At 44.4% G+C, this 24,631-nt stretch overlaps 1 protein-coding gene across 2 annotated transcripts in view; it reads left to right on the plus strand.

Annotated features, from left to right (window-relative positions):
* SLC24A3 (solute carrier family 24 member 3) overlaps positions 1-16,586 on the plus strand; it is a 98,510-nt gene extending 81,924 nt beyond the window's left edge. The window contains exons 10-17 of one of the 2 annotated variants that reach the window (XM_030944342.1): positions 932-1,077; positions 3,586-3,746; positions 4,297-4,573; positions 5,864-6,030; positions 6,873-6,987; positions 7,820-7,932; positions 15,421-15,486; positions 16,437-16,586. In XM_030944342.1, the coding sequence (XP_030800202.1) occupies positions 932-1,077; positions 3,586-3,746; positions 4,297-4,573; positions 5,864-6,030; positions 6,873-6,987; positions 7,820-7,932; positions 15,421-15,486; positions 16,437-16,586 (1,195 nt within the window). The remainder of the gene's footprint in view (positions 1-931; positions 1,078-3,585; positions 3,747-4,296; positions 4,574-5,863; positions 6,031-6,872; positions 6,988-7,819; positions 7,933-15,420; positions 15,487-16,436) is intronic. The other variant, XM_030944343.1, reaches the window with a different exon arrangement.
* Positions 16,587-24,631: the final 8,045 nt, after the last annotated feature.

Genomic DNA, 24,631 nt, shown 5'->3' on the forward strand with positions numbered 1-24,631 from the left:
CTCTGTGCCTTCTTCCACACAAGTTCTTGCTAGTGAAACTGGTCTGTTCTGCTGTTTTGTTCACCTCCTCCTGTCTTGTTTTCAAAAAATAGTGGAAAGGAAACCCAGATTCAAACTGGAACATTCAACAAAACCTTCCAGCTGCCAAACACACCAGTGGTCTTGTCTCCACAAGTAAGACTAGAGATTTGTTTTGAAATGATGAATAGAGTAATATTGTGAGAGCAATTCTCAGTGAGAACAGCAAAACACTCAGGCTGGCTGAAGGGAACACAAGTCAGAATTCATCTATTAATTAGAAATTTTGACATGGAGGGTAGCTTTTTACTCTTGGAACAATTAACTGACCAGCAAGACAGTTGTAATGTGTGCATTTTTTTTTCTAAAAACAATGTTGTAATGTGAACAGGCTTTTCAGACCTGTTTGGATATAGCTTGAAAGGTTGTCAGCCTAGTTGGGGACCTCTGCCAGGTGTTTATAGGGGTCTGCCCTTGCCTCTGAGTGTCATGGGGAGAGCCTTGGCTCATATTTGTGTCAGCTCCCAGATGCTCCAAGAAGCAAGGATTATTCCTCACCCCTGCCAAAGCTGAAATGAATTTACCATAAGGTGTTGTGTTTCTGGGTTGAGTCCTCCCGGTAAAATAATGCTGATACTCAGGTGTGATAAAAAAATATACTTGGATGATGACAAGCAAAATTCACACCTAACACATAAACATGCATGTCATTCAAGATCCATGGTTTCTACCTTTCATAGACTTCTGGGTATAGAGAGAATGTATGATGTACAATTTAGCTGGAGCTCTGGGATCCTCCTTAAAACCTGAGGAGTTTACTTCCCTCCCTTAGCTGTATTGCACAGGATACAAGGCTAGGAAAAGAAGACTTTAAGAATTAAAGGTACATTCTGAGTTTGTTTCGTTTGTGCAGGTACAACTCAACCATACATCACTTCTTTGAGAGGAAGACAAAAAACTCTGCAAATATGGTGAATGGTTTAGCAAGTAACACAGAGATGGATGACAACAGCAACTGTGATGCCACAGTGGTGTTACTAAAGAAAGGTAACTGTTCCAGTAAGTCACCCTGTCACTTGCATCATTCTGGGTTTTCTCACTGCTCACACAGTGGGAACTGCTGCTCTTTTGTAAGCCATGAAACAGGAGGGGGCAGGTGGTCCTTTTGGAACCCCTCTCCCAGATGGGGCACACGGTGTGGTGATCCCAGCCACCACAGCTTGTGCCACTGGAGGTGGCCGAGGCCTCTTGTGGCTGATTCTTGCTGCTGGACAAGTTGCTTGGCTGCAAGGACTCCTTCAAGCCCAGAGGCTGCTTATGTGGTATGTTACAGCCATTTTAATTCCTCCTGTGGGCACTGTTACTCTACACTGAGGTAACATGTCCAGTTAAATTTAACTCCACTCCAAAGGAACATCAACTGAGCAAGAAAAAAGGCCCTACTTAGACCAGTGTACACTTATCCCCAGTGAAGGAAGGGTGGGGACTTGTTATGTGGGTCTGGGTACTGTGCTCTTACTGCACATGCTGGCTTTACCATGCACAACTTTTCCATGTGAGTGTTCTTTAAGGGTGTTTCACTTTGGCTGAAATCTGTTCCAGTTTGACTTCAGTCATGATCATGTATAAAAATGGTTGTATTTCTTCAGCTTAAAAAAAATCCCCCCATCCCATAGCTCAGCAGCAGTTGTTCTATGTCTGCATTTGTGAGGATGTCCTAAATTTTATTCACAGTGGGTTTATTTTGTCTTTTAAACAGCCAACAAGCATGTGCAGTATCTGTTTGGGATGTATATGTACCTGCTCTCAGGAATAACACCTCCCCTTTTCCTGAGGCACTGACTTAGCCTGAGAAGAAGCTCCATCTTGTCCAAATCAGTCCTGGTCTCTGACCACAGATGAGCTGCCTCTTTTGTTTAGCTAGTCTATCAAAAAATCCCAACCAACCACCCAAAAATTGGTCTCTTTTCCTGCAAATGGAGCTTGAGAGGCACAGTCTGCATACAGCAAGCAGTTAAGCATGAAATGTAGTGGGGTTTATTTGCAGCAGCAGGTGGGTCTGCCAGCTCTCAGTTCCAGGCCTGTTGCAGAGGGAAGGCTGTCAGCAGTGCTGTGCACTCTGATTTGGGGAAGCTGCTTTTTTGGGGACAGCTCTCTGTCGCCTGGAGCTCTCCACAACAGAACTACGCTGGCAATTCTGTACCAGGAAATCTGGATTAGGAAACCTCAGTGAGCACAAACTCAGGCCTTGCACATCCAACTTTACCCAGTGGGATTTGCTTTAAATATTCCCACAATGGGTGTTTTGCATACTCTGCTGATAACTTTTTGATTTGGACACTTGTGGTTACTCACACTGGCCCAGGAAGGAAGATGAAAGGGTTGCTTCATCTTCTTGCAGATTGTCCCTGTATTTCCTGGGGACTGGGCCACAGGAGGCCTGGAGAGGCAAGTGGTGCTGCTTTGTGTCCCAGCCAGGGGCACAGGGCCACCAACAGCACCTGTTGCAATGGGGTGCCTCGGGTTTTCACGCATCTGGGGTCTTTTCTGAAACCTTTTCTGAATGGAGGACCAAAAAGCCTGAAACAGAAAGATTTCTGTGTTTGGCAGTTTTTCCAGGTGCCATTCAACAAGTGCCAGTGTGGAAAAACTGACAAGGAAAAGCTGTGTGGTTGGTTTTTCTTGTTGGTTTGCATTTTTATTTTTTTAATATGGAGGAGCTCACATATCTACCCTACTCCATGGAAGCCTGAGTAGGCAAAAAAAAAGTAACATAAAGGCTGAGGAGATTGTCTTGTGTAAGACTAAAAGTGATGGTTAAAAATGGTAATGCCGCAAAACATTTGCCAAGTGTTTAACACTGGTTTTAATAAACCTGTGATGAAGTGTGTTGGAGAAGGCCTCAGGTTTCCCTGCTGCCAAGTCCCAGTCCTGGCACAGAATTCACAGCCCAAGGTGTCATCCAGGTGAAGGAAGGATGAACCCCAGAGGCAGCAGTGGGCATTGGCACTGTGCTCCAGGTGGAGCACGATCCAGGGGCTGGCCTCTGTCTCCTGTCCCTTTGCTCCCACACTGTGGATTACTGTGGCACATGCAGCTGCTGCTGGATTTGGTGGCAGTTCCCAGCCATAAGCTGCAAGCCCAGGGTGCAGGAATGTTCTTTTCATTTGTGTTGGTACCTTGCAGGAACACAGCAGTGGATGGGGACAGTATCCTCACAGAAGTGCAGGTTGCAACTGGAACTAGCTGCCTGGGTGGCATAGCTGCTGTTGAAGCAGTGGTGTGCCTAACACAGGCCTGTGATGAAGTGTGCAGAGCAGATTTAGTTCTCTGTAAGGAGCATGAGTGGTCATACTACGTTGACAATTTATTTAAAACCAGGAATATAAGGTGTTTAGAAGGCAGAAATTAAGGACAGATGAGGCCTGTTTTGAATGGTGTAGCTGAAGTAATGGTTCTTACAGAGAACTTCTGGAACCTGTGGGTTCATTCTTCTTAGAGCCACATAGAGCAGAGGGAGACACTGCTGGAAGAAGGCTTCAATTTGTTTTTGTTCCTTGGCTGCAGGAAATTTCCACCGAAAAGCCTCAGTGATCATGGTTGATGAGCTGCTCTCTGCCTACCCACACCAGCTTTCATTTTCCGAGGCTGGGCTCCGGATCATGATAACCAGCCATTTCCCTCCCAAAACACGTCTCTCCATGGCCAGCCGCATGTTAATCAATGAGGTGTGTCTTTTATCTCCCCCCCAACCCCTGCTCCTCCTGAATTTGCATTTTCCTGTAGCAGTGTCTAGCTTGAAATGCAGCTCTGGTGTTTCTTCTGGATCCCTGATAGCGCTCTCCCAGATTTTATCTTCTGGCACTGACTTCATTGAATGTCCCTTGCTTTCTGTGCCCATGGAGATTTTAGCAGAGGTGGTTATGGAGTTATGTGACATGTAGCTGTTGCTCACAGGAGGTGCCCTCTGCACAGATCTGTTTAATAATATGGTACTACCCCAAGACTGCACTTGGTTTGTCACTGGTCTTGGAGTACTCCTGGAGTCAATTCCACAGCCACTGGACCTCCTGTTGTAGAAGTTGTACATGTGAGATTTTTCCAGTGGTCTGTAAGCAAGCATCATGTTGTACCTGTTGAAAATCATTCTTTTTGCTTTTAAAGATAAATTTTTAAAGGCTTCTACGCACCTCTCTTTCTCTGTTCCTCCCTTTTGCTTTAAAAAACCCTTAAATTTAAAAAAGTCTTATCTTTCAGCAAGGCTGCCTTTATTTACAGAGACAGAGGCTGATCAACAGCAGGACTTACACCAACGGGGAGTCAGAAGTAGCCATCAAAATCCCCATCAAGCACGTGGTGGAGAATGGAACAGGCCCCAGCAACTCCGCCGAGCGCGGTGTGAACGGCACGCGGCGCGACGAGGACGCGGCCGAGGCCCGCAACGAGAACGAGAACGAGGACAATGAGAACAACGAGAACGATGAGGAGGAGGAGGACGAGGATGATGATGATGATGACGACCATGAAGGGCCCTACACACCTTTTGACCTCCCCAGTAAGAAGCTCTCCTGCGTTTTTGTGGTGTGTGTTTGGATGTGCCGGAAAGCATTGCGGATGGATGTAGAGGTAGAAGTGTCGCTGAGGGCTTCCATCAGCTTTCAGTTGGCAGTGAGGCTCCTGGCCACATGTAAAAGAGATGGGGGACTGGGAAGCAGCAGGAACCTCTTAGGGTGCAGACTCACACCTCTGCTCCAGCTCCTGTGTTGGCCCTATGCTGCTGTTGTAGTACCAGGGGAGACACAGCAATCTCCACAGGGTGGGCTCTGCCCCCAGAACATGGCTCACCCCCTGGAGAGATGGATCTCTGCTCACTGTGGAGGAAGCTGAGGGTGGCTGGGCTGCTGGCAAGGAGCCTGAGTGAAGGTCACAGTGAGAACTCACTTGTGCCCACATGGGCTGCTGAGCACTCCACCTGCAGGATGGAAATCTCCTTTTAGCCTAGTGCTTCTTACCACATCACGGCTCTGGTCCTGGGGTGATCATAATGTATCCCTGTCCTGCCTTTGAGTCACAGTTGTCACAGATGGAAAGATTTGCTGTGTTGCAGATGAGCTGGAATACTGTAGGGAGTGATCCTGCCCTTTGCAGTCTAGATAAAATTTTGGGAACTCCTGTTCAGGTCCCACTCAAACAGCATTTCTGTAGTTTGAGTGAGGAAAAGACCTGAGCCTTAAAGAGCGTAGTTTAGATGTCCTGTGGGCTTCCATAGTATGTGAAAGGCTGGACCTCTCGAGATCTCTGGTTCCAACCCCTGCTCAGAGCAGATCCTCCTCCAAGCCTGTGTACAGTTCAGTTTTATTATCTACAAGGATGGACATCGCACAGACTTTGGGGTACCTGTTCCAATATTTGACCACCCCCCTACTCCCCCCACCCCAGCAGGAAAAAACGAGAAAATTCACAACTTAATGTACTACCTGTTCTGAATTTCCTTTATTGGAAGTTGAGTCCATTGGCTTTTGTAATTCCCATCTTTTCTTACCTTCCCATTAGGTGATTGATGGTGAATCAGATCTCTTTCTTGGACTTGCATTTTATGTGGTTTTGTAAGAACTTGACTAGGGTGCACATGTGTTCTGACCCATTACTTAAACTCTCAGGGAGCCCCTTCATACTCCTGTGCCTGTCTCTGCCCTCCTGTCTGCCATCACATCATTATCTTCTGAACCAGAAAAGGCATTTTGGCATAACAGGCTGAGGTGTCCCTGGCATCTTGTTTGCACATGCCGACAAAATAATAGCATTCTGAAATGTGATTGTTTCCCTTTGTTTTGTTGTTTGGCAGCTGGCAAGATAGAAATATTGAAGTGGGTCTTCACATGGCCCTTGAGTTTTGTCCTGTACTTCACAGTGCCCAACTGCAACAAACCCCACTTGGAAAAATGGTTCATGGTCACCTTTGCTTCTTCTACCCTGTGGATTGCAGCTTTTTCTTACATGATGGTGTGGATGGTACGTACAAATTAACCCAGAAACCACTGGGAGAAGCAGCAGGAGGGGGTTTGGCAGTCTAGAGAAATGCATAGGAAGTTCTACACACCTGAGTTCTCAGGTCAGAGACCCTAGGTTTGCTTCTATTTCTTTTGGACCTGTCCACACTCAGAGAGGAAAATTAGGGGCCAGTAGCCATGGCCTTTGAGCTTGATTTAGGGCTGGCATTTCATCCAGATTCTTTACCTCAGGCAGCAATTACAGCTGCAGCAGTGGAACATCTCCTAGTCCTGCAGGGTAGTGGGAGGGGGCTGAGTGACAATCTTGCCACAACAACTTTTCATTCTCTTGGAGCAAGCAAGCTCAAGAGACGTGGAGTTGTGAAGGATAACACTTTGAACTTAGCACGAACAACAGCATGACATTCAGTCAAATTCCTGGAGAACTAGAGCCATAGGGTGGTTTTGTGTCTGCTTAGCTGGTATTTGTATATAACAATGTTTACAAACCTCATCCAAGCTAGTATTTGTATATAATAATGTTTACAAACTTCATCCAAGATCAGGACACACTTACCCAGGGTAGTGAGCCACCATATAGTCTCTTTTCCAGATTAGTATCAGGAAAACTGTGGATGAAATGTATGGAACAACTAACCTGAGAGGGTACACAGCAGGTGAGTGTCATCCCCTGCCAGTTGATGAATGTACCAAAAAAGCCTGTGACTGCCTCTATTGACAGGAAGTGTGAGTTTGCACTGAGAGATACCCTCTGTGTCACAGCATCTTGCAGATTTGGGCCAAGTTGGTGTCAGGTCTTAATTCTTGTAAACAGCTTGACAGTTTATTTCATGCTCTCCTTAGGTGACAATCATTGGGTACACCCTGGGAATTCCAGACGTGATCATGGGCATCACTTTCCTGGCAGCAGGAACCAGCGTGCCAGACTGCATGGCCAGCCTGATCGTGGCCAGGCAAGGTGGGTCACTGCAGGGATGGCATCCTGTGTCCTGACATTCTGCTCCTCCTCAGGTAGCACAGATGTTTCCTCAACAGAGCTCTTTCCACAAGCCTGGGATTTAAAACAAGAACAGAGAAGGAAATAAATTGTGCTGCTGTTGCAGAGCAGTTAACAGGCTCTCAATAGAAGTGTGGAACAAGTTCTGGCAGTATTGTCCGCTTCAAGCCTTCCTCAATAATCACAGTAATTTTCTTAATTTGAATATCAGTGGTATAGAACAATTTAATGGCATAAGAATCTTTCAGGTCACCTTCCAGCTTTTCTTCACAGTCATGAGGACTGGAAGATACTGCTGTTTTTCAGGAAAGCAGCTCCCCAATATTTGTGGCTCGAGCAGCAGGTGTGTAAAGAGGAAAAGCAAGTAGCCAGTCCTGCTTTGTGGAGCAAAACCAGTGGCTTGTCACTGAAATATGCAGCTGCTGAAGAGGTGACTCAAAGACTTTTGCAATTAATCCAGTGCAGAAGCTCATGTGTCATGGTCACAGTAAAGGGTCAGAAGTCCCCCTGAGCATGGCAGCAGAGAGCTGGCAGGTCACAGCCAGCACAGCAGGTCCCTCAGCAGCAGAGGATTAGCGGAGGGGAATTCTCACATGATCCTGGAAGGTGGATTAAACTCCTTTAAGCCTGCTGGCCTTGTATGATGGGGGGGGACAAAGGGAAGGGAGGGAATGAGGGGCATCTTCCACAAATCTTGGCCTTAATTGGGGGGAAATTGCCTGGATGACCTCAGATTAAAGCTGCAGGGCTTTTCTGAGACATGTCTGAGTGTTTGTGGTTTCCATTCCTGCAGGTATGGGGGATATGGCCGTGTCCAACTCCATTGGAAGCAATGTTTTTGATATTTTAATTGGCCTAGGCCTTCCATGGGCTTTGCAGACCCTAGCAGTGAATTATGGATCATACGTAAGTCCTGCATTTGTTCACATCATTGTTACTGATTTATTACTTACTTATTTATTTTTAATAAGCCAGATCTGTCTAGGAAAAAAAGTACCTCCAAGGATGGAGTTTGCACAGCCACTCTCAGCAGTTTACTTTGGTTTTTAACCACTCTCAAAAGTCAAAAGCATTCTTATATTATTATGGGATTTCTGTATTTAAAATTCTGTGGTTCCTCTTGTCCTTTCAATGGATATCACTCAGAAGAGTCTGGCTGCACCTTCTCTGGGTTCTCCCATCAGGTATTTATGCACATGGCTCAGATCCCCCTGAATCTTCTCTTCTCTAGGCTGAACAGTCACAGCTCTTTGAGCCTCTCTGTATGTCAGATGCTGCCATCCCTTAAATCTTCCTTGTCATCCTTCATTGAACTTGCTGCAAGAACTCCATATCTTCCTTGTATTGAGGAGCCCAGAACTGGACTAATGTGAGCAGAGAAGGATCATCTTTCTCTCCCTACTGGCAGCACTTCTCCTGATGTAGCCCAGGACACTGTTGATGCTCCATGGCACAGGGATGCATTGTTGACTTCAGCTTGGTGTCCACCAGGATCAACAGGTCTTTCTTGGCCAAGCTGCTTTCCAGCTGATCTGTGGAGTTATTCCTTCCCAAGTGCAGGGCTTTTCATTTCCCCTTGTGGATATTAATGAGTTTGCTGCCTGCACTTTTTTCCAGCCTGTCCAGCTCCCTCTGTATGGCAGCACAGTCCTCCAGAGCACGAGCCACCTTCCTTGGTTTTGTATGGGCTGTGAACTTGCTGAGCCTGCTCTCTCCCCATCATCCAGTTCATTAAAAAAGGCACTAAAATCTCTCTCCCCATCATCCAGTTCATTAAAAAAGGCACCAAGCAGTCCTGACCCCTGGGGTAAGGCCCTAGTGACTGGCCCCCAGCTGGGCTTGGCTGCTTATCAGTGCTTTGGCTGCTTATCTGGCCATTCCACAGGCCACTTTTATAGGCTGTTCTTCCTCTGTTTGTCTCTGAGGATGTTTGGGAGAATGCCAGAAGCCCTGCTAAAGTCAACATAAACAATGTCTGTTGCTGTCCCCTCACCCAGCAAGTCCCCCTCAACCTACAGGGCTGTCAGGCAGGGTCAGAGGGATTTCCCCTCCATAAATTAACATGTCTGTCCTTTGTGTATTTAGAAGTGGTTCCCATGATCATGTGCTCTGTCATCTTCCCAGGGATCAAGGTCAGGCTGATCAGCCTTTAGTTCCTCACATCTTCCCTCTTCTTGGATATGGGAGTGCCACAAGGAAGCAGTGCTGTAGGAATAAAATCCCTTTCTTTAATGACCAATTTATCTGTAGCTCATCTATATTTTTGTGGAAAAGGATGAAAAGTGGCTGAACAGAAGCAGCCAGCTTTCAGGGAGGCATAACAGTGTCACTACTGTTTTGCATACCCAAAATGTGCATTGTACAGTGTGATCACATGGTTAGAAAAGGCAGTCTTGGAAACTGCCCCACAATTAGCAAAAGGGAGTTTCCTCAGTTCTCACTTGCTGTTCCTGGATTTCTCTCCAAATTCTTGGGTAATTGGACTTTAAAATAAAGGAAGCCCCCTTTCCCCACCCTGTTATTAGCAGTTTATTTTTGAAGTATTACTACCTTGCTAGCAAAGGCTGGCATTAGCTGGATCAGGTGTACCTTGGTGACAGTGCCTAGAGCTCCAAGATGCTGGCTGTTATTCCAGGAGTGTGGCATCATCCCTGGCACCCAGGTCAAAGGGGGCAGCAGATGTGGAGCTCCAGCTCCTGAGGTCTGTCAGGCTGAGCCTTGGGCTGCTTGCATGAGCAGGCCCTGCTAACTGCCCTGGGGCTCGTGGGCTCAGGCCAGCCTGGTTGTCCACTGAATATCACTGGGAGTCAAAAGTACTAGGTGATTTCTGGGCTATTTGTACAGGATTTAGTACTGCTCCTTTGGTGTTTGGCAGGACCCAAATGTGTCTCTGTAGTATCTCCTCTTTGGAAGTGGCTCCATGTGGAATCAGGACTTTTTGTTTAAACAAGCTTACTCCATGGGATGGTGTCTGAGTGGAGAAAAGGCAGCTTTGTGATCTAACAGAATGAGTCAGGAAAAGAGCAGGAGGGGGACCTGTCAGAGAGACAAATGGGCTTGCTGGAGTCACAGTAGGTGAATGCCAGAACTGGAAATAAGCTGTGAATCCCTGGAGACACGTCCTGTGTCTAAATCGCATTTTGATTGAGTGCCTCTCTTCTGACTGCTGCTTCCCCAGCCCCATTGTCAGTTTATGCTTCAACTTAGTATTTGTTTTATTCTGCCTTCCTTATTACAAGAAGGGAGAGGAAAACCATCTTATGATTCTCAGGCTGCATCTTGGAAGCATCTGTCAGGAGGTTTTCCTTCTGTGTTCCTGCTTTAAATGAAACATCTTCCCCTAGGATGTGGTTACACTGCAAGTGCCTCACCCTTTGCCTTCAGCTCAAGTGTCAGTTCCAGAATTCCTGGCTTGGACCAATCCACCAACCTTTTTTTCCATTGAAAAGGCAGATCTGTTCAGGATTAAACTTTCCACATCAGATCCCTTCTGTTTTTACAATGCCAAGTGTTTAACCCAACCATATGTTTATTATTTCAAGGGCCCTTGTTTCTGAACACTCATTAATGTCCAGGTACTAGCTCTGCCTTCCTCTGCTTCCCACTGGAGCTTCGCCCTCCACTGCTCACGTGGCCACCCTCTTGCAGCAGCTCTCCCCTTCTGTTGTATACACAGCTAATCTGGCAGGCCAGCAGGGCTTTTGGAGGAAAAGCAGCATCCCTCTGGCCCTTGAGAGTCCTTTCACATATTCACTCTCTCCTCTCTTCCAGCACTGAGTCCTGGACACGTTGCTGACTCTGTAATCCTTCCCCAGTGCACCTGGCATATGCAGAGTGGAAGGATTTTTCCTCCTTATTTTCTATCCAGTTACTTTCCTCTGGAATATTTTTTTTTGCATGTAAACCAGACATCATCCAGCAGTATTTGAGAGAACAGGAATTTTTGCCTAAGGATAAAGAGCCAGGTTGATTTGATCACGTCAGCATTTGGGAGTACAATCACATCAGTCCAATTTGCTCCTTTGCCTGATAACTTCAGGCAGTTTCAGCAAAATTTGACAGTACATTGGAAGTCTGAGAGACCTGATATTCCTTCCATGCAAACAAGCAGCTTGAGACAGCAGAAATAATCCCAGTGCAATCATATTTAGGCATCAGAGGATGCAGAGGGAAGCAAATGCTTGCAAAGCACAGATGGAGATGGGAAGCCTCACTGCTCTGCTCCTCGCTGACCAGTTGATTTTCACTGGTTAAATTCCAAGGCAGTGTTTGTTAGGACAAAGCTGGCTCCCTGGCTTTGTGGCAGAGAGATTATTGGGGTGATTATTCTGTAGTAGAGCAGAAGTGTCCCTGCCAATCCTCCAATCATTACAGGAGCTCTCTCCAGCTATAGCTGCTGCATCTCCTGCATGATATTGTGAGTGGCCATGTGCAGCACTCCAGGTGTGTACCCTCTGCAAAATGAATTTTGTGATATGGAGCAAAACAGGGACGCTTTCTTAGAGGTCTAAAAACAGGTTTAAGAAGGAAATTCCATTTAAACATGCAGCAATACACCAGTGTTTGAAGTTCCAGTTTGCTTAGACCGCTGTCTCATGGCAAGACCTCAGGAATGCTGGATTTAGACTGAATTTCCACTGCCAGGCAGAGACACTGAAGCAGAAGGATACCCAGACATACAGATGACCTGCAGCTTTTTCAGCTGAGGAACTGGAAACAAAGCATAGCCCTTCTGAAATTCCTTACTGGGGTAATTTCTGTCATATTAAGGCCCTGAAGCAAAACCAGTGTGGGTTTTGGCAATAGCTCCTTGTTTTCCCTTAAGCAGCTGCCAGAAAAGAACTTAAGAATAGAAAAACTTTTATATCCATTGTTTTTCCTCTGCTGTTTGGCTTCAGCCTTGGTTACCACAGCAGCATGGGAATGGCTGGAGCTGGTGGCAGCCTCTTTGCATTTGCTGCACAAGCAGCAAGGGAGGTGGCCCCCCTCAAACTCAGAGGAGCAGTCTGTCTCAAACTCAGATTCACAGAGGAGGCTGTGAATGTGCAAACCTTCTGTGCATGATCAGCCAGAGCAGCATTCTTCTGCCTTGCTTCAGCCCCTACACACAAGCCAGTCCTCAAAGGGGAGTTTGGGAATACTGATTTTTCCTCCTTGCAGCATGAGGGAGTGCTTCTTCTGCAGCCTGTTTTCTCTTGGGGAAGAAGCATTTCCTACTCTTAAATGAACAGGGGACTGTACTTTTCCTTATACAATTAAAAGGACTCCAGCTGAGACTCATTTTCCAGTCTTTGCCAAAACCTGAAATTATCTCCTCCCTTACTGTGAGTTTTGAATGTTTTGCTGCCCTTGTTTTCCCTGAACTTGCACATTTTCACATATCCCAAGGAAATGTATTCTGTTGCCTCTTGCAGGAAATGCCACTTGTCTCATGAGAGGGCTGCTTGATTATTTCTGCCCTAATTTGACAGATCAAGGACACATTTTTCTTAAGCTTCTGTTTCAAATTTCAGAATCTTCTGGGCTTCTGTGCTTGTAATTAAAAGTCATGATAAGAAATGGGGGAGGCTGGTGATTATCACAGGAGTGGAATCAGTTAAATCTGCATTTCCAGAGCTGTAGACTCATGGGAAATCTGTGAAACAGCAGCGGGTAGTCCAGAGTCAAATTCAGGAAAAGAAAGGGTTTGTCAGGAAGCTCATTTGGCTGAACTAGATACACATTACAGCTGGAATTTCTGGAAGAAAAAGTGCAACTGTTTGAGTAAAAAAAAATATTCCTGGTGAGCTCAAAGTACTGGAAAAGGTGTGGAGAATTCCAGATGCTTCTACTGAGGCTCAGGAGGTGATGTATGCATGGCAGCTCCCTGCCATGGAGCAGGTAGAAAAGGGACAGAAACCATATTGTGAAAAGGGCTATAAAACAATTGAGAAGCAAATAGGAAATAACAGGAGGACAGCTGGAACAAGTGGACATGGATGCAAGCCTGCTCCTGTGAGGGGAACTTGCTGCTCACACTGCAGAAGGGGTTGCCACATTTGCTTGGCCCACATAGGAACAGCATGGTGTGTGTGGCTCTTACACTGGTAAAGCTGCTGTAAATAATTAGCACACATTTTCTGCTTTTGAATTATCCCTAATAGCATCTTTTATTCCCCTAAATGACCTCCAAGGAAGAGCCTTGCAGATAGTCTGAAGGAAGCAGCACCAAACATCTCTTTTTTGAAGCAGTGTCCTCAGCAAATTGGACACAGAGGCCTTTGGAATGCTCTGCTGGTTTTATGGAGCATGAAGTTGTTAAATTTTTGCACTTTTTTTAAGGTTAAATTCAGACATTTTCCATGGTAAAATAATTCCATCTTCTTAATTTGCTTCTTTTTCCTGTAGATCCCTTTCCAATTGATACATTTTATACTGACAGTTTTAAAAAATATTGGGACAAGTCAAACAAAATTCCTGACCAAAATCCAGGCAGGAATTTATTATAAAATATTATCTCTTTCCTAGCCAGCTGCTGTTCCTTTGGGATATAGCAGGGAAGGCAGCTTTAAATGTGTATTTTAGTTTCAGTACATAGAGTTAGGGCTTTTTAGAGCTGTATAATAATGGAAATGCAGGTTAAATGTTACATATGGGCCACTCATGGGTGAAAGCAAGAGAGGAGGAGTGGATGCCCAGGAGTGACTGAAGCCAAGCAGGCTGGTCCATCTCTGACGTTTACATTAGCAGTGGGATCATGACATTTTTCATCTTCAGTTAGGCAGAAAGTCCCAAAATCAGTCTTCATGCCCTGAAGCAATCCAAATCCTCCATTTCTTTGAGCAGTCTGATGAGAATATTGTATTTCAAATGTAATGGCCATAGGAATGTAATTGTCCTGCTGTCCATCCATACCCTTACAGGACCTTTCAGACAAAGTGATCATCATGGTTGTAGCCTTTTTTATGGTGTCAGCAATCAGGAGGGAAGGGAAGTGTGCCATTTGTGTGAGCTGGTGTTTTACCATGTGTAAAGGGAACAGCACAGCTCAGGCAGCACTGATTGCCTTAGAAGATCCTGGGTGTGCAGAGAGCAGGGCAGGTGAGAGTTCCCAGTTGTCAGGACTGATCATCCTTTCTGACTCTGCCCTCAGTGGTCCCTGGGGAGTGAACCCAAATCATTACTCTGGATTTAGGGGCAATAGTGGGGTGAAAAGGATTTCCTGGCTCTGGTGCACAGTGATACAAGTGTATCTGTATTCCTGCATTCTTAAAATTGTAGTGCTGCTTGACACGTTAGCAATCCCCACTTCACTTGCAAATGGGATTCTTTATAATCTAACTGGAAGGATGGGAGGACTGAGAAGCCAACCTTTCCTAGAAAGATGTCCCTTCCACACAGTAGCTCCTGGAGAAGTGCCTTGAGAGACTCCACTGAGTGCTGCCCTGATGATGCTGTTTGAGGTCATATAAAAATGCCCAAAAGGATAATGATTAAGTTCCCCAAGAGAAAGATGGGAAACCAAGAAGAAGTATGATCCTAGCTGAGGTGCAGCTTTGGAGAGATGGCTTTACTATCTATAGCCTTCCTTTGTAACATGAGGTTTATGTCTCACAAAAACCACATTTTAAAAAGTATTTGGGCCTTAAAGATGCAGGTGACTTCCTTAGGTTAGGCTCAAAGCCTCTAAAAGTGGCAATTTAATGGCTTCCCAGCTTTGTGGACCTGCATCTCAGTTCTTCTCTTGGACAGTGACTGCAACTGGGGCTCTGCCATGAAGGCAGCTTGCACCAGAGCCTGTGATGTGCCTGCTGCACAGCCCTGCAGGCAGGAAGTTGTCTCCTTGTCTGATCTGCCTCAGTGCTAAATCACGTCCAGCCTATGTTAGTGTGACATGATGCATTGATGCAGACAATTTTTCAGCACCTGAGGCTCTGGTTTTGAGATTACTGACTTGTTCCCTTCACCAAGAGGAATAAGATTAGGGAAGAAATAAGGTGAGAGTGGAGAAGAAATCAGGCACTTGTGTGTGTCCTTGTTTATTTTTCCCCTACTGTGAAGCATTAATTGGTGACTGAATGTGAAATTTCCTTTCCCCTGTTGGTTCTTACAGGGCTATATTCATATAGGAGTTAGAAAATGTCATGATATAATAGTACAAGCAATGGCAAAGCTCAGGTGGAAGTGGAACACTGTGAAATGTTGTCAGGTCCTGAGGCTTCTCCTCTAATAACACTCCTTCTTTGGCAAAATAGGGAGTAGGCAAAGTTACCTGCCATGTAATGGTCTGACTTGGCATTTACAGCTTGCAAGCCACTGTTTAATAGCTCAGCAGTTTAGGATTATGGAAATATAAGCAGAGAGGAATATTGTTTGAAATTGTGAGATGGTTTGATAAACTTCCTTCTTTTACAGATTCGGTTAAACAGCAGAGGACTTATATATTCTGTTGGTCTCCTGCTGGCATCAGTTTTTGTCACAGTATGTATATAGTCTTTTGTTCTTCTTTTCCAAAAGAGGGATTTTTACAGACATTTTCTTCACCTGCTCCTTTCTCACCTCCAGCTGAAATAGTGGTTGCAAAGTCTGTTATTATGGGGTAGGGGTGCTCCCTGCTTGAAAAGCTTCCCAAGGCCTTGATTTGGCTCTTTGCAGGAGCTGTCACTCCCATGGGATGACACTCCTGCCTGTGTGTTTTCCATGGGAGAAACATGGGAGAGCCACTAGGAATTTCTATGCTAGAGCTGAAGCAGGTCCCTTGATGCATGATGAGATCCATTGTCCTGTGAGACAAGCAGCCAAAATGCTGAGCAGGTTGCTTGGCCCTCTCTAGGATCCTTCTGAAATACAGCACAGTCCAGAAAAAACAGTGCCTGATGGTGTTTCTGTTGAAATCAGTACTTGGTGTTCCCTGACCTTACCCAGAAATGATAGAAGAGGAATGGTGTGACATCTTCCAAATCTTGAGATGGGAGGGGCGTCCTGTGCAATGCACACCAACACAATTCCCACATACACAAGATGTTAAACTTTGGTGGGAGCAAACTATGCAAAGTCAAGCAGTCTTAGACTGTGTGGCTCTAGATTGGGATGCAGAGGAGCGCATGAAGCATTTTCAGTTAAAAAAAAAAATAAAGGAACCTGGCCTTTAAATCCATTTCTGATGGAATTAAGTGGGATTGTTCTTGCCAAAATTAAATTCATTGTAGAAACCTATGGTGAGGTGATGCAAGTCAGGGTGGCTTTTGTGACTGCTGCTCTGATTTACTTGAGCTGTGGTTTTCAGCTCGCTTGGTGCAGTTTGTGATTGCTTCCAACTAATCATCATCAGTAAGGGGACAGCCCCCTTTTGGCTCCTGTAGCTGAGGAGGGGATTTACCACTTTATTCAAAATGTTCCTGCTGTGGTGGCTTACTCTGTGTTTATTGTAGGTTTTTGGTGTCCACATGAACAAATGGAAACTGGATAAGAAGCTAGGGTGTGTGTGCCTTTCCCTTTACGGCATCTTCCTGTGTTTCTCCATCATGACAGAATTCAATGTTTTCACTTTTGTGAACTTGCCAATGTGCAGAGATCACTAACCCAGGTGGCAGACTGTCGGGAGGAGCTTCCTTTTTACCTGTGCAATACAAGCCACGGCTGGATTTCCTGGATGCAGTGCACCTCCAAGTCGTGACCTATATCCTGTTCACTGTTCATAGGACCCGTGGCCCCGTCTAGGTTTGCCCTCTCCCTGGCCCCCACAGCCTGGAACAATCCTTCATCGATGTGAAGAGCTTTTCCTCAACATCCATGTGATTTCCTTGCTCAGTTTTTGAACAGTGTGACTGAGACTCAAGATGAACTGGCTGCTAACTGGCGTTAAGCCAGTCAAAACTGGTCTGCTACAATTCCTTCTTTTTTTAAGTTATTTGATGGAAGACTAATTAATTTATGACTTAAGACTATTGCTACAATGCAGGAGAGGGTACGTCATGTGGAGGCTGACTTTCAAGGAGAATCATGGGAATCTTTTTTTGGTTGTGGGGAGTGTCTTTTGTTTGTTTTTAGCTTTTAGTTTTGGGTTTGCAGGTTTTTTTGTTTGTTTGTTTGGGGGTGGGGGTGTTGCTTTTGTTCTTTTTTTTTTTTTTACTTGCCAGAGATCAACGTCCTCTCTTGCATCTTCTCCTCCTGTAACAATCCAAAGGCCACAGGGCAGTGTAAAATGGAAATGCAATTCAAGGTACTCAGCGTAAGAATGGATAAAAGAAGACTGTCAAGGAAAAAACTGATGACTTTTTACTATAAATAATTAACCTTGTACAGGTTTGTTAAAGAATGCAAGCTAAATGTGGATTCAAAGGGTAAACACTGCTACCATTTTACTATGAATGTTGGAGTTTCATTACTAGGGTGTTTGTTATTTCCAAGCAATAGTTTGATCTCCAGCCCAGATGGGCTACCAAGGAGGTGTCCTGGTTTTTAATGGTCTGCACATGGAAATGGAAGGTCGGAACTTTCTCTGCTTCATCAGATTTCTTGTTCTGGGGGGGATTCAATAGTTCATGTCTTATTTGTTCTGAGAAGGACATAAGTACATGTGAAAACTTTTCTAAATGAGTTACAGACACTGGTTTCTTTAAGAGGAAAGAGGCATATTTTGCACAGACATAGTTACTGAAGTCATAATTTGCCATTCTTTAAAGAATACACTGGACCTGGCCAGATATTTTTCATCTTAAGCAGTTGAACTTATCTGATAACAGATCATGTGGATTCATCACCTCTCCTTTTGGGAGGGAAGAAGACACAGACAGAGATGGCACATTTTAAAATGTGGAATATCTTCAATGCAGACTCGCTCACAGATCTTAAGTTATTGTGAAAGTTTAGCTATTCATTGTACCAATCTCCCTGCTAGATTTTGTATAATTCTGTATTAATATGCAGGCAGATTCCACCCCTGAGAAACACCATCACTGCTTCATTTGTATGTATTGATACTGTGCGTTCTTGCCACTGCGGCTCTTGCATTTACTTTGAGCACTGATCACTTCTGATCCTCTTGTATATGTTCTGCTATGAAATGTATTAAGAGACTACCAGCTAGGTGAATGTTTTTGTCTATGGTACAAACAGTGGCAAATAATAGTAAAGGTACAGCAAACCCTACATAACAGAAAGAAAGGAAAAAACCCGAAACACCAAACCCTAAACTATAGCAGGAAAAGAAAGCGCTCCAGTTTAAAAGAAAAAAGAAGAGAGCCACGTTGTGTTCACAGATGAAAAGCCAATTTTTTTTTTCATTTGCACTTTTGGAATTTATTTTTTCTGATCTGATTTTCTTTGGGCAAAATGTTGTAAATGAAAATATTTACACCCTGTGGTTTCCCTTCAGCTCAGCAGCTGGTTTTCTTTGTTTGTTACACCAAACACATGGAGGCACTGGCGGCTCTTGCACTGTGTGTGGCAGCGAAGTCCTGTGGAAAAAGCCACATCCCACTGGCCTCACTTGGGGAATAACGTGTGCCCGTTGATCCCTGGCAAGAAGAAGAAGAAAAGGTCCAGGGACAGACAGCAGAGAGAGTGGATGACATGCCTGCATTGCCAGTTTTCATCCTTTAAAGCAATTGTGTTGCTGCTTGTTGAGCTCTGCAGCTGAGGTTTGAGCAGCCTTCTCATAGCTGTGCCCGCGGGACATCCTCTTGTGTTAGGAAGCCTGCTGTACCTTCCTGTTGTTGGGTTTTTGTTTCTTTTGTAGTTGTTGTTAATGAGATGAATAATAATAATAGCAACCACTAAAATGCCTAAAATACTTCTGTAAGTCAAATGATGTTTGCAACGATGTGGCACGTGTCACTAAAGCCACCCCATAAACACACAGCGTCACTTCATAGCGAGATGCAGTTGCTCCTAAGCAGAGTGTGTCCTTGCTGATAAGGGGAAGGAATAAAAGTTTCATATCAGGGCCTATTATTTCTTCTATTTTGAATATTTATACTGCTGCTCCAATGGAGCCAGTTGGATCTATTTCTGCGAAATAGCCATTACCTATCCCATGGCACAAAAACTACACATGTATTTCTTAGGAACTTTTCCTACTGGTGTGCGTTAAATACTGTAGCAATTGTAGTTTTGTGTTGTGTGTAAAACCTGAAATACCTTGCTTGGGTACTAGTGTGTGTTGCCAGAATGTTCTGCAAGCAGCTTGTTCTAAGCAGAAGCAAAAGGTACCTTGAACTGCCGTTACCTGTGCCGTAGATGGCTCGATAAGCACGTCCTAAAGCGATGCTTTCTCATAGATGTGCTGATGATTTGCAGCAAAATCATCAGGTGCCGGCCTGGTTTGGAACAGGGCAGACTGACTGTGCCAGGAGAGAGAACACCTCTCATTCTTATTAGCACAGTCTCAGCCTGTGTAGAAGAGCAAAAAACCAGCAATTTTTGGCACCCTTCCTGTACGCTGCCTCCAAAAGTGGCATGGACAGTTCTCTTCCGATGCAGGGCATACTCAGAGCCTTAGTGGGCCTTGCAGAGGACTGAGTCTCCCAGGAGTTCTCTCCTCCCAGGGGGTTCTCTCTCCCCTCCTGAGGTCAGGCTCTGGAGGACAGCCAGTGCCTGGCTGCAGTGTCCCTGCGGGAGGCTCTGCTTTGCCCGGGGCTGCGTGCAGGGCCTCAGGAGCCAGCCAGGCTGGCACAGCCACTGGGGCTGGAAAGAGGGAGCTGAGGGGCTCTGAGGCTCAGGGTTAGGGGGCTGCAGGGAGCCACCAGGGAAGCTGGGTTGTGTTGGGTATTTTTAGCATGACCGTGATTCGTTTGTGGTTTTCATCTTCTGAAAGCAAGGGTCACCTTCGCGTCTGAGGCTGCTCTGGTTCTTGGACCAGGCAACTGTTTTTGTTTCCATTCCTAGCAATTTCAGATGATCTTCAGTGAGTATTTCAAAGGGAGATTAAAGAGCCTTTTTCTCCATGGAGAGGCTTCACTGCAGTTCTTACTTTGACTTAAATATGTGACCCTTGGCTGCCTTCAGATCTGCTTGACATGGATGGCCTTCCTTGGACAGTGGTTCAAAGGCAGAATGACAGGAGAGGCTATGATAAGAGGTGGTCTTAAGACATGCTGGGAAAACTGCTTTTGTCCCTACCAAAGGTGAACTTTTTACTTGCCTTTTTTCCTCTTCCCTTTTTTTTAATTTGCATGTGCTGCACTTTTTAATAGACTTTTTCTGTGATAGGAACACCAATATGAAATGTGTGCATGGGAGATTTTAATTTGCATAATTTGTTGGTTTTGCTATGATGCCACTTGCATGCTTAGTTTCCAGATCTCTGTCCTCAGCTGTGCCACTGAAATCAATTTATTAGCTTTGGATTTGTGATGGTGGTGCTCGTGGAGAAAGAGGTGCAGGACTGGGCATTTTTCTTGACAAAACAAATCAGGTAGACCAGCAGTCATATTTTAGAAAAAACAACATTCAAGGCACGTGGAGTAACCTGAAGGTAACTTTTAATACCCTGCTATCAGAACAGGGATTTTTATGTCTTTTCCAATTGATACTTGTGAGATAAAATGTACATTTGGTATTGTTCAATAACTTTTTAGAAAACCATAGCTTTCTGCTGACTGACAAATATTTCTTATATTAAGATTTTTGGAAACCCTAATCCTTTCAATTAAAGTTCACAGAAATGCAATACTGCGAGGTTTGTCACTTTCAAAGTTACACCCCTGGAGCTTTAAACTTGTTAAAAAATATATTTTAAAAATCAATCTCAGTGGACCATGCTTACCTGAATTTAATTCTGCCTTGTACTTTCAAAGTTTTACTCGATCAGCAGCCACTGCAAGTTAGTCTAAAAGAGACTTAAATCCTGGTAAAAATGTCCCTTTTAGACTGGTACTACTTTAACTGAATCAGTTTAAAGCCATGGTTTTAAGGAAAGCAGTGGAACTTTGAATATTTGCAAGACCTCAGATTCAGATTTAAGGAGCTGCAGAGTCTGAGTGTGCTGAATGGATGTACCCAGCAGAATGCAAGGCTTATTTTCAGGAAGGGAGTTTTCAGTATTCAGGGACTTGAGTGAAATCTAACCTTTGTGAAATCAGGGGCAGAACCCCTGTGACTGTTGTAGGGTCAGTGCTGTGTTTGTAGCAGTGAGTCCTGGAAGGGATGGCGACACTGCAGTTTTTGGGGTGAGTGGCCTTTTTATTTTCTTACCTGAATAGATAAATGACTATTAATAAGACCAAGCACCTTTAAGGGAATTTACATGAATACTCTGTTACTACTTAGTGGCCTCAAATCTGAAGCACAGTTCCAAAAAGCATCAACTTCTGCCCAAACTGCTTGCACTTGTCTGGCTGAATCTGCAGAGTCGGGCTCTGGTGAGGATTTGATCCCTGCCTTTTGGAGAAGTTCACTTTATGCTGGTAAAGCAATAGGGTAAGAAATGGAAGTCTGTTTAGTTGTGCCCTGGGGATGTAAATTGGCTATGAAATCGATTATTTGCTGGCCTGAAACAATCTGACATCTAGGCCAAGTTATCCAAGTTTGGGTAGAAGCACCTAATTTCAGGAAGGCTTCCAAAAAAAGCAGATTGTTTTAAGCAACACATTTTAAAATGTATTTATGTAGCAAAAATGACTTTATTGTGGTATTTTTTAGATAGGTTTCTGTTTTTCTAATAGACTTGCAGAACAAGTTTGAACCCCCCCACACCAGAACAACCTGACAGAAATCTTGCCAGTGTAATCTGTCTCTGCCAAGTAGGATTTGAATGGTGCTAAAAGTCAACGTGATAATTTTACAGCAGCAATTCAACATAACATTTTTTACTGCCAGCTGAGGAAAACCACACCACTGTATGCCTGACCCTGTGAGGATGTTTGTAGTTAGTTACAGATCCCATTTGTCACTGAGGTTTTCCATTGGTGTGCCTGACAAGCAAAGCAAGTCCTTGGTTCCTGGAGGAGAGAAGAGGGGTGCAGGGGCACAGGCCCCTTGTCTGCTGGTTACTGCTGCCAGCCTGGGATTACACTTGCTCCTTTTTCAGAGCAGGGACACATGTTTTCCTGAGGACCAAGTCTTTCCTTAGCTCTGGTCAGGGTTGCTTTTAGCTGATAAGTGCTGGAGCAGGGGAGGGAACAAGGGCTCCAGAGGAGGATGGTGAGTGGCAGATGCTGTGTCACAGGAGGACTTTGGATGGAGCCTGTATAAATATTGGGATGTTCCATGAAATCTCTCCCAGGGGCAGATATTCCTGTACACCCAGCAGCCACCCACTTTGCTTCCTTATTTTATCTTGCTCCTTGTGTTGTCAGGATTCAGAATTTTGCTTCCACTTTCTCATAAGCTGTATCCCTCTGGCCCACGTGCTGCTTTCTGTAACACAGAGTTAATGCACTGGGCTAGCACAAATAGTGTGCAGGTTTTGATCCAGTAAGCTGATGGGAGAAAATGCAAGGAGATCCTTGCTTGGCACACCAGCCTCTGAGCACCTGACTCCAAACAGCACAAACTGCCTGCCTGGAAAGTGCCTGGAAAGTTCCACTGGGATCATCAGGCACTGCACAGGACATGGGAACACTTCTCACGTGTTTTCAGAGACTCCCTCAAGGGAATTTTGCACCCTGTGCAAAGACATGCATTATAAAATAAATATAATTGATCTAATTAAGGGATTTTAGATCTGACCTGGGCCTTTTACACTTTGTGAAACCAGATTATACTATGGGAGTTTTACTGAGGGACTTGGTCACAAGTTTATATAATTCGTTGTCCAGTTTTTAGTGTTTTTTTAAAAATATATGGACATAGATTTGTATTCAAGAAAATACAGTATTTATACATATATATATATATATACTTTACCTAGTAAAGTATATGTGTGAACTGTTGTTAAATTGAAGCCCTGTGGTAACCAGCTGTTTCTGCATAGGAATAAATTCTTACCATGGCAAGTGCTATGATGCTATAGGTGTATGAGTATTTAAGACAGTCTTACACATACCTATTTATAAACTCAAGCAAAGTTTTTATCTGTTTTAGCAAGGTATTGTGAGTGGTGCATGGCAGTTGCCATGCATCTGTAATACATTGTGTACATTGAGTAACGTTTTTAATTATTGTTAGTCATTTGAAATTCCAGTTCTATTGCTGAATATAAAGTCAGCTTTGGGGGAAAAAAAAGAGCATGTGTGAGACATTGAGGAGGTCAGAAAGTTCTGCACTGCAGTATTTGTGCATTTTATTTATTTATTTATCAAACACAGAGCGCTGAGCCCCTGGTTCAAGAAAACATTTCCCCATGCTGGCAGAAGATTTAGAAACCTAATTTTGGTCCCCTCCTACAGCTTATGCCAGGTTTCCCTGGATCAGGGGCCAAGCAGACTAAGTTATTTAAGGCATCATTCTGTCCTTTTAAGTAGCCACAGAAAGGGATGAGACCTTCTCAAAGGGTTCTTGTAACTTTTATTAGTAGAAAAGCTGAGAAATGCTGAGAGATCCAAAGATGCTTCTGCAGGTGATGTAGAAATATGTAAATAGTAAATACTCCTTGCACTTTTAATACTTGTAATATCACTGTCACGAGGTACCATTTGCAATAACCAAAATCCACATTTCATAAGTTACCCACAAGTAAATTTTTTTATTATTATTTTTAGAGGGTTTTTTTGTTCCCCTTTCTCATTAAGGAATTAATCTTCCTTTGACTTGTTTTCCCCCAGTTCTTTTCAACAGTAAGTGATTGGCTCTGGTTAAATGTGAAGATCCCCCTAGACCAGGTGTCATGTGCCAGCTAATGCTTGGGGGAAGGTGGCATTTATTGTCCAAGCTTTATGGCAGGGCTGTTCCCATTTACAGCAGGCAAGGACCTCCCAGCTTCAAATCCTGCAGTAAAAATGGTCCCACCACTCACAAACACAGCTCTCCCCTATTTCCACCATACTGGTTTGGTTTCAGGGGGTCAGCAGATCTCCAGTGTAGAGGAATCTGTCACATCATCACTGTCAGGGGGGATACAGTAGGGCTTCCTGGGGGAACACACAACAGCAGCAATGGAGTCCTTTTACAGATGTTAAAGGACTTTACAGTGTATTCAAGGGGACTTCATTTTGCCATCTTTTAAGACATGGGGCAATTTTAGACCAGGAAAGAAAAAAAAATGGAAGATAAAGATAAAGCCTGACAAAGTACAACCTCAGTCTTTCATGAAGGTTTGTAATAGTGGTCAACTTTTGCATAGAGTGAGCTCCCATATTCTGTCAAGCATAGAGCTCAGCTGAGTTTTTCATCCTTGGTTCTCAGAAACAACCTTTTTTTCTTACGTTTCTCACTGCAGTCAGGACCTCTGAGCATAACATGCATTTCTGTATGACAGAACTGCCTTGTGAAATTGCTCATAGGTGAAGTGAGCAAGCCCAGAGATTGAACCACAACAGGTTTTTGAAAGAAGCCAAAGCAAGCATGTTTGCGTAGTAATTTCGTTCTGAAGTAATTTTTTTAATGGATGCCAGGAGCAAAGGACACAGTGGGAATCTGTAATCATGCAACACCAGTGGAGAGCCAGTGCAGGCGAAAATAGTATGGCACCACAAAAATTTGTCTGCAGTTCAGATACTGGCAAGTTTCACAGGGGTCACATTTA

Source organism: Camarhynchus parvulus, chromosome 3 (genome assembly GCF_901933205.1).
Source record: "Camarhynchus parvulus chromosome 3, STF_HiC, whole genome shotgun sequence".
NCBI classification, from domain to species: domain Eukaryota; kingdom Metazoa; phylum Chordata; class Aves; order Passeriformes; family Thraupidae; genus Camarhynchus; species Camarhynchus parvulus.